Source organism: Symphodus melops (assembly GCF_947650265.1).
Source record: "Symphodus melops genome assembly, chromosome: 6".
NCBI lineage: Eukaryota > Metazoa > Chordata > Actinopteri > Labriformes > Labridae > Symphodus > Symphodus melops.
The window spans coordinates 14,359,551-14,369,424 of record NC_136696.1 but is presented as its reverse complement, the minus strand read 5'-3'; the positions used below and the strand labels follow the sequence as shown (position 1 = coordinate 14,369,424).

The 9,874-nt window shown below is 38.9% G+C and overlaps 1 protein-coding gene and 1 long non-coding RNA gene across 2 annotated transcripts; both read left to right on the top strand.

Annotated features, from left to right (window-relative positions):
- Positions 1–542: 542 nt before the first annotated feature.
- Positions 543–8,693, top strand: LOC306826129 (ubiquitin-conjugating enzyme E2 H-like). The gene is made up of 7 exons (XM_079347259.1): positions 543–879; positions 4,187–4,263; positions 4,349–4,423; positions 4,520–4,559; positions 4,670–4,722; positions 6,003–6,131; positions 7,399–8,693. Exons 1-7 carry the CDS (start codon positions 827–829, stop codon positions 7,521–7,523), a joined length of 552 nt encoding a protein of 183 aa, XP_079203385.1. The 5' UTR covers positions 543–826; the 3' UTR covers positions 7,524–8,693.
- Positions 888–4,171, top strand: LOC306826130. Its single transcript, XR_013779369.1, has 3 exons — positions 888–2,013; positions 3,030–3,215; positions 3,456–4,171. It is a non-coding gene; the product is annotated as an uncharacterized lncRNA (long non-coding RNA).
- Positions 8,694–9,874: the final 1,181 nt, after the last annotated feature.

Sequence of the window (9,874 nt, the reverse complement as noted above, 5' to 3'; positions counted from 1 at the left end):
AGCTGTTCAGTTTATGATTATGATGTGTGTTGGAATTGAAAGACACTGAATGGGGGAAGTTCTTGGTATTAGCTTTTTCCACTTCTTTACTTGTGAGACTGTTTTAAATTAGGCCTAGATATACATGTATGGGACACTTAATATAGAAGCACCAAAGAGCAAAACACACTACATTATCCTAAGAGAGAAATGAAAACATCTCTTAGAAGCAGTTTTATTTTTTCACCAATGAATATCAACCAAGATAATGTGTTAGATTAAAGGTTTCGGTAACTAATCAACCATTCATACTTGAATTTAAATAAAGAATTAAGGGTCTTTGAGGAAGAACTTCTGCCCCAAGTGCATTACTTTTTTCAGCCTGTGATTTTGGTATAGATGTAGGCATAATAGAGTAGCACGCAAGTTATTTTGACAATACTTAACCAGCCTCACGGAGACATGTGCAATGAGTCAAACTGGAAATTAAAAAATAGTCCTTAATCCCTGTAGCAATGGTAATCATACATTTTTTTATGCACCGCCAAATACAATAAACGAACAGACATGTGTGCTCTGTTGGTTGTATTTCTACACCCGGGCCCTCCTCTCCTCACTATGGTCGCCTGAGGTTGATGTCACTTGCAGCAGTCTTCAGGACAGGCCTGATCTGCTCAGAGAAACACAGAGGAGCTACAGAGGGAGAGAAAAAGTGGGCGATGTTGCAGCTAAGAGCTTGTTTATGGACGCTGAAAGGCTGTTGTTGACACAGTCCACTGAGCTTGTTGAGGTAGCCTCATCATCATCGCCGCAGTATTTTTAGACCACTTCTGAAAGGAATACAAACATGTCGTCTCCAAGTCCGGGGAAGAGACGAATGGATACCGACGTGGTGAAACTGTATCCTTTTCACATCATCTACAACCAGCTTGTTTCACAGTGATTTCGCCTGTGTTTGATGATGTGCCTGCTATATGTTTAAGACTTAAACAGATTTAAAGTGTAAACAGCTCGGTGTGAATGTGTCTGATGTAGGACTGCAGGGTGTCATATGTTAGCTAGCTCACTGTGAAGTTGGCAGGACGAAGAGGACACATTATCGTTGTTTTGTCTGTTAGCATGCGTTAGCTCGCTAACACATTAGCATCGTTTGGTCTTGTTTTAGTTAGCAGTGCTAGCGTCTGTTTACAACCTATAGTTAGCATTAGCCTGGAGGTGATAATAAAAGTTGGTGTGTTAAAGAGTTACCATGATGTCCCACTGAACTGACAACACAATGTGAAGGACTGGAGAAGTCCTTACATTTTTAATAATGCTTCTTTGAAAATAGAAGTTGATTTAGTAACATTGCCATCGAAGTACATTTCTTTCTTTACAAGAAGAACAAATAGATGAAAGGTTTTTTTTAATTAATCAAAGATGTATGCATCGTCCACAGTTGTGTATTTATTAGTGTGTGAATAATGAAACAGACAAGTCTTACAAATCGATGATAATTAAAACAAAGAGTTGAGTCCTGGTTTGGCGTTTTTGTCAATTTAACTGTTGACATTATATATAACATGTATATGTTACATACAGTCAATCAATGGTTAAAATAACAAACAACGAGTAGACGTTTCGTCTTAATTATATTTATTTATGTACTTGGAAATAACATCAATCTCTTAATGATATATTGACACCCGATGCTTTGCTTCATCTAAAACTGATTTGGTTCGACTTATTATAGTAAATAGTTATAGGATATGTTTTTCATAGCAGTTTCTGCAGGAGTTTGCGTGAAAGGATTTGTGACAGCGTGAGCTGAATTGTTTTGTTTTTGTCCTGCAGCTAGATGCTGCTCTCTGATTGGTCGGCCTGTTACCATCCGGAACATGGTAGAGGGCGGGGCTTCACAAACAGCTGATCGAGGAACAACAAGCGTGCAGTACGGGGGCAGATGAGGGGAAGGAGGCTGGGAACATCCCGTGCTGGACAGGGACAATGCACGAGAAACTATTCTGACGAGTAGTTGAACCCTAAATATTTACAGTCTGTGGGTTGAAGACTTAGTTTCATGAAGTTTCCGCACAGCAATGTCTCCAACATACACACAACTCGTTATAATATGTCGGAAGTCCCATCAGCAGTCATTATCAAGCAACATGTGGATGAGTTTCCCCAAGCAATAATATAATGACTATTGCTGTGGTTATATCAAGAGCTATGAGCTACACACTCACATTTAGGTACTCCAGGTATATTTTAGTGCACTTGAACAAAGAAAGGATGATATGTCATTGTCTATGACTGAGGCAAACAAAAGAACAATACACAATAAGTTAACTCCTTTCAATCGTTTTTCTGTTATTTTATTATTTGTTGACATTATAAATTGTTGGTGAGAAATCTATGAATAGATAGTGGGAGCAATTCTGAAAAAAACCCAAACACTTTAGGACCCATTAGTTCGTGCTGATGTGGACTTTGTATCAGCAGCCCTGAGTGTATCCTCACTGTTCAGTAAGAGAGGCTGCACATAGCTTCACACAGTAGCTTTAAAAATAAGTGAAACAAGTACTAGGCTTAAAAATGTGTTGTAAACAGAGACAGTGCTAATCAATCATTGTGCACTGGGGGCTTTTGTCAAACTAAAGCTTGTCCCTTGTATAGTTACATTTCTCCTGAGTGAGTGTGTGCCTGAGGTTTCTCTGTATTCTCCCGTGAGAAATACATAAAGATTCACATTTGAACTGCTCAAGCCTGTATGGTATTTTATTTATAGGACCTCATCGCCTCACTTTTAGAGCCACTCTGTCTTCTTGGTCTGTGTTTTTTTCTCGTGAGTGACTCTGATAGATGTTTACTTCTATTACCCACTGACAGTTATGTAGTCCAGCTATGTAGTGCTGTTATTTGTGCTCAAGCCATTTGGCCAAATCAGCATGTGTACGCTAGCTTGTTTGTATTGTCTGCATAGAGATTACAGGAGGAGTTAAAACAGCATGGTGAAGCACTGTGTGACAGCTCCTTGTGTGCTTTCTGTGCGTGTTGTTTCCCCTTCCCAGTCCGTCATTGTGGAAAGACTTACAGAGTTGTTGATGCATGGGCTCGACCTTGCTGCTGTCATCACAGCTGTGATGATGACACATCCTTCCCTCTTCAGCTGAAACTACTTGCAAAACAGATCCTTTACATCTGATAACAGCATCAACTGTGCTGTTTGTATGATGCTTTTTTATACAAGGAGAGAAGTCCCAATTACTATAGGAGAGAAAAAACATGCGAATAAGATAGGGAAAAGTCTGTGTGATAAAAACCAAACAATCAAATGAATAACAAACAGCAGCAACCTAAAGAAAGGAAACACCATAATCAATCAAAGAAAAAATGCCCCCCAAAAAAACAAGATAAAGATGAAATAAGAAGTATGAGTGCTAAAGCAGTAAATCTTAATAAACCTCTTTACTGTTGTTGTATTAAAAAAAAAAAAGCTTCCAGAGTTTGAAACTTTTACTGGCTCAGCTTGGAGTCCAGAAGTTGAGTTGCTGAGTTAAAAGAGGCAGAGATGTCATGTTTTTTTTTTTTTAAATATTTCCTTTATAGTTAACATTCAGAACAGAGGCTAAAGATGAGCATTTCAATATTTAAGAATGTGTGGTTCATCATCAAACTATTAATTGTTTTAATTAACAAGCAAGTCTAATGCCAAATAACTTGCACTGCGCGAACTATTGTAGCCTTAAACAACTTTAGTGCAGGTGTGCAGCAGTGAAACATTTCTTGAGTAAAGACATCAACAATAAATACTCGAGTAATTGTACCGAAGCCCTTTTTAAAATCACCTCGCCTTTAAAAACGACTTAAAACTGGATTATTATCATCAGTGGGGATTTGTGGTTGAACCAAAGCCAATGTGTATTCACTAAAGGGTTAGGGTTAGTTTATATACCGTCAGCAGTGCAGTGTTTTTCTCTTTCGCTGTAGGATCGAGACCTTTAAACTGTTGTCCTGTTCTGTGTTAGCTGTTGATATTTCTGACACCACATTATTGATCCTATCTTTGTCCAGACAAGTTTAAAAAGGCACTTAGACCAACAGACAAAGCAGCTCAGCTTGATTTTTCAATCATGTTTGTCAAACACGTGTGTTGTTTTCTTTGAATTCTTCTGCCTCTTGTGCTGCTGTTGCATTGGTTGTCTCTTTTTCTTTAACCGGCCGTCAGCATTGAGAGCAAACATGAGGTCACCATCCTTAGCGGACTCAATGAGTTTGTGGTGAAGTTTCATGGACCACCAGGATGTAAGAGCCACTGATTTTTACATTTATTCTCCTCCTCATTCAGAGTGTGTCATGGAGTGTTTACTAATTGGTCTTTTTTGTGCAGCGGCATATGAAGGAGGTGTATGGAAGGTCAGAGTAGACCTACCAGATAAATATCCCTTTAAATCACCGTCTATAGGTATGTTATATTTCTGTTTAGACAAAGGTTTAAAATCTTCACATTAAATCATACAATAACATGGGTGACAACCATGTCTTCTTGTCTTCTTAACAGGGTTCATGAACAAAATTTTTCATCCAAACATCGACGAAGCGTAAGTAGCCCTCAGATATCAGTCGGCACATTCACATTTAATCAGGAACGTGAAAAACTCGATCAACTCGATCGTCATATTGTATCTCAAAAGTGTTTTGTCTGTTGCAGGTCAGGAACAGTCTGTTTAGACGTCATTAACCAGACGTGGACGGCGCTCTACGGTAGGTGACGGCCAAGTGGTTTCACTGATTAAAGGGACTGACGTTACAGACAATACATTCACTCACAGTACAACAGCTGATAATTCTTCGGTGCAGTTTATTGCAGAGCTTCTCAGTTTTGATGGGCTCACACTTCAGTGGCCGCTGCTCTCTGTCCTGAGGTCATGCATTGAACGCTGAGCGGTCAGAATGTCCACAGGCTAAGGGACCGACGGAAACAAGCTCATCTGGGCGCCTTTCTGATTTCATTTGTTCTTCGGTGAAAATGACGGGGGGTTTTTTGTGGGGGTTTTTAAAGGGACCGGGGCGAGATGAGGTCACAGCTTAGAGATAACTCTGTTTACTGTTCGGCTTTTTTTGTAGTCCTTATCTTTGTTTATTTTTCTCGTCATGTGTTGTCCCAGTGAGAACACCCTGATAAGTGTTTGTGTGTGCTGTGGGGTCAGTGTGACACCAGTGTGATGCACTATGGTTTGGGTGACTAACACGCTCAACAGAATACAGACGGTAACCTTGTTTACATCTCCTTCGACATAGCATTTGTTAATGCGGTACTCAAACCATTAACATTCGCATCAAAACGTTGGAGAAAAGTTATCTTCAGTGTTCTGGTTTATTGATGTCTATTTCTGTGGAAAGAACGTCATCAAACAAATGTGTCTGAGTTGAGATGGATGGAGGAGAGATTGACCTTATTTGCTATTGCGTGTCATTTCAGAGGCACTAATAGAGCATACATGTCACCAAACATCTGAAAGCCCTGAGACGACGATCTTTAATAATCAATATAAAAATATTGTTACATATCATAGCAGGTTTGATTAATTCTGTATTATGTCCTTACTTTGTCGTTTACACCTGATTATAAAGAAGGAGAATGAAGATATACTGTACTTGATTCATCCCGCGAGGGGAAATTCAGTTGTACACTCTTGTTATTGAACATGATACACACACAGGATCCTGTGAATATGCACTAATGGGGAGATATCAAACAGGCTTGTATGTGATTGTTAATGACTTGGCCTGCTTCTCACAGAGAGAAGAGCTCACTACAAGTAGTGTTGTTGATGTTTTGTCTAATCACAGACAACACTCCTTTACACCCATTAGTTTGTGCTGATTGTTTAGTTTGATGTCCAAGTTACAGAAGGTATACATGAAATGTCTTCTCAGTCTGTAGTTACCCCTCTTAAGATTTGAGTTTTACTTCATCTTAGACATCATCTGTTACTTTGCTGTTGTCTGTACTGACCAATCTATCTCTCCACGTCCACCAGACCTCACCAACATCTTCGAGTCGTTCCTCCCCCAGCTGCTTGCCTACCCCAACCCCATCGACCCTCTGAATGGAGACGCAGCGGCGATGTACCTGCACAGACCGGAGGATTACAAACACAAGATCAAAGGTATCAAAAAGCCGAATGTCTCACTGAAAAGCTGAAGTGTTGGATGAAATACTAAAAAAAACAAAAAAAACATGCGTCTGTCTGTCAGTGATGAGAAAGATCCCAAAATGAAAACGTGTAAGGGGCTCATCAAGCTACGAGGATTCAGTGCACATGTTTTAATACCATCATAAGCCATGTCACACACGTTTGCAGTTTACAATCAAACAGTTATGGAGTTAGATCTGTTTTCTGTCACATGATGAGTCAGATTGAGAACAGAAAACCCGTGCATATAAATATGAACACAAGCAGGTAATTTGTATCAAGAGAAAAGATGCATTACACATTATGAATTGAAAGATAAAAATCAACAGGGAGTAGACTAAAGCAGAACATATCTGGAGTCCAGCACCAATCTCACATTTCAGGAGCTTTAAACTGTGAATGACGCTCACATTGTTGTAGTGAATCTACAAATGAACATTGTGACGCTTATCTCCTTTTACATTCAGTACTGTTTGATGTGATCAGGGCGCCAGTCAAACCATGACCAATTATCATTATATATATATATCCACACAGATTATCGCAATTTAATGAAGAAGATTTTTGAGCGATAAACATTTTTCAAATATCACACCAACTTTTCCAATTCAAGTATTTGCCAAACTTCTTTTCTTTTTTTTTTGGAGCAGTTTAAAATAAGAGTAAACAAGTTGATGCAATCACACATTTTTCATTTTACTTTTAAAATGAAAAATGTTAATTCTCAGAATTTGTATCTCTGGGACTTCTTTTTGATGCTGACTTAAAAGTTAAGAGCAATCGCAGAGCCGGGCGATGTGACTTCAAAATAAATTCTCTGAGACGCCTGACACGATCTTGCCCAATCTGTTTTTTTTTTTTCTTTTATGACATATCCAATTTATTTACGTATGTGCATGAAAAAGAAATGACTACTATTAAGTTTTGCTTTTTTGTGATCAATAAAATTCAACCCAAACACACTGAATTGTAAGGAAGCATTAAAGGTAAAGCAAAAGTACAGATAAGGCAGAGTAGCTTACAGAATGAAGAAGTTGAAGAGAAATCCTACACTTCATTCTGTAAAAATGTTGATTTTCCACACACACACAATGTCCACACCAGAATGTCAGAAGTATTTAAATTGTTTTAAGATTGTTGTCAAATGTGACTACAGGCTGATTGTTGCACCTGGAACTATCTGTTGTTAGATGCAGTAAAGATGCTGACACTGGCTTCTTGTGGGTTTTTTCTTTTTCAGAGTACATCCAAAGGTATGCCACGGAGGAGGCTCTAAAGGAGCAGGAGGAGGGAGGAGGTGACTCCTCTTCAGAGAGCTCCATGTCAGACTTTTCGGAGGACGAGGCTCAGGACATGGAGTTGTAGTGAAGGGGGAGACTACACCCCCCCCCTCCCCCCTTCACTTCACAACAGACTTTCATGTCCCAAAGAGCAGAGGCTCAGTACTATATTCATATTAAAGACAATTTTTTACAGCGACATGAGGATTTTTATCTCAACACAAGGATTTGCAGAATATAAAGTTTGTTAGGAGTTCATGACCACCCGCTCTTTACCCTCCTTTTCACCCTGACAGAAGCTTGTTTGGATCAGAAAGGAGTGTGTCATTTATTGTCATGCTCTAGAGAGGTTTTTATCATGGCTTCACACTGTAAGAAGGACCGTCATCAAATCAAAGCTGTTTACACCCCGTTTCCTATTTGGATCAACCAGCCACAACCACTCCTCCTTCTCTCCCATTTTCATGTTACAATTTCCTGCATCCCCTGGACAGCAGAGGACCGCATGTTTACTAACACTGATCGGAAAAATGTGTTCAATTTTTATTTCATTCCCTTTTCTTTTTTGACACTGGGACCTGCTGTTACCATCATCACTTCCTCTGAGGACCAGAAGGCCACATGCGATCATGTGATCATCATGTACAGGCTGGACTAGACTGCCCTCTGTGCTAACATGATGACTCATCTACACACACTGTTGAACAACTAGTGCATCAGCCATGATCTCAGCTTGTGTGTGTGCGGGTTTGTCTGTATGCAAGTGTGCGTGTTAGTGTGTGTTTGTTCATGAATGAAATCCACAGAGAAACGGGGTGTTTTGATAACTTGAGTTGTAACCCTGATGTCCAGAAAAGAAGGTTCACAATCCTTCCCATCGTCCTCCTCTAAAGCACCCACCCCCCACTTCTCCTCTCCGTTTTAGGAAAGTCTTCGCCATTCTTCGTGCATCCTTGTATATTGCGGCATGACACTGAAGTGAAGTTGCATAGGTATGTGTAGACGTGGAGGAGCCCGGTTGGGGCTTTCCAGCAATTATCTCAGTCCGTTTTGAATATTCAAACTGATTTCTGACTAATGTTTGTGTTGAACTACAACATGTCTCCGACTCGCTTAGTGGTAGTCACTTTATTTTGTATTTTGCAGGTGGGTATGCCTGTGATAACGTTTAATTTTATTCTTACATAACATGCTAGTTTATGGACTAACCGTCTTTAAAAAGTAGGAGAATAAAAATGTCTTTCTCTTTGGAATATATCTCTGTCGAATCAAATCCTCCAAAGAAATGTTGCAACCACTGCACCCCCTTCTTATGCAAACGTGTCCATTCAGTAAATGATTTATTTTGGCAGAAAAAAGTGCTTTTTAAGCCATTCAATGCTGGCGCATTTACTGTTTCATGCTGTTGATGGCCTGTTTTCTAAACTTTGGGACCAATTTCTAACCAATCTACGAGCCTATTTCTTAAAAAAAAAAAGAAAAAACATCAGGGAAATCCTCAGTGTGGAAGATAAGAAGTTCATACAAAGGTTAAATATGAAGAGGAAAGTGTTTGTCAAATAAGTCCATCCTTGAGCAAACACACGTGTGTGCGTGTATGGAGGAGGTGTTACTGGGGAAGTGACAGATTACTGTTAAATTTCATGATGTTGTGCTGCTCTGTGCTGAAGATACGGCTTAAAGCCTGATGCATCTTGAAGATGAAATTCATGTTGTGTTATGTCTTAAAGGAAACACAAGTTTCATGTTTCTTAATCACCAAATGGGCTTTGTCTCCTTGTTTTGAAAGAAATTATTCTGATAGAAAATGGAAGTAAGGTTTCCATTAGGTGTTTTAAAGAGGGTTTTTTTCTTTAAGAGTTGGTAAATGTAGTTTGTCACAGTTTTGACATGGCATGAAAATGAGTCATTATATAGTGTAGTTATAATGGCTTGAATTAGCCTTGATAACCAAATCTATGTTGGTGTAGGTCTTAGGACTACATGATGTCACAGTTAACATAGTCATTTCAGTAACAAACCACTGTCCAGCCTTGTTAATTGTCCTGTTCGGATATCACCAGTGTATATGTGTGTATTTTTATTATTATTATTATTGTATTGCAACACATATATTAGATGGCTATAATTTGTTTGACAGTTTTTATTTTTGTCTTTTTAGCCATGTGGGATAGAAGTCAAGATAACCCTGATTTTTAAAATGCAAAAAAAAAAAAAATAAATATGCTTCCCTTGTAAGTTTAAGAAAGAAATAAACAAAAAAAATTGTACAAACTATGTTGGTACTCTTATGTTTGTGAGACTGTGTTTGATTTGCCTTAAATTGTGTTGGTGGATTTAAGATGTGACACTTTAAAAATGTTTAGGCCCGGTTTATAACACGTGTACCAGTACTGTCCTGTTGTGCAAAATGGCGATATTCCTTAAGACATGCAT

What these genes read in the sequence shown, in the direction of transcription:
- LOC306826129 (XM_079347259.1), top strand. Translation starts at nt 827, where the DNA reads ATGTCGTCTCCAAGTCCGGGGAAGAGACGAATGGATACCGACGTGGTG. An exon ending in CTTTAAATCACCGTCTATAG is followed by an intron (nt 4,424 to 4,519) that starts GTATGTTATATT and finishes TCTTCTTAACAG; the next exon opens with GGTTCATGAACAAAATTTTT. An exon ending in GACGTGGACGGCGCTCTACG is followed by an intron (nt 4,723 to 6,002) that starts GTAGGTGACGGC and finishes CACGTCCACCAG; the next exon opens with ACCTCACCAACATCTTCGAG.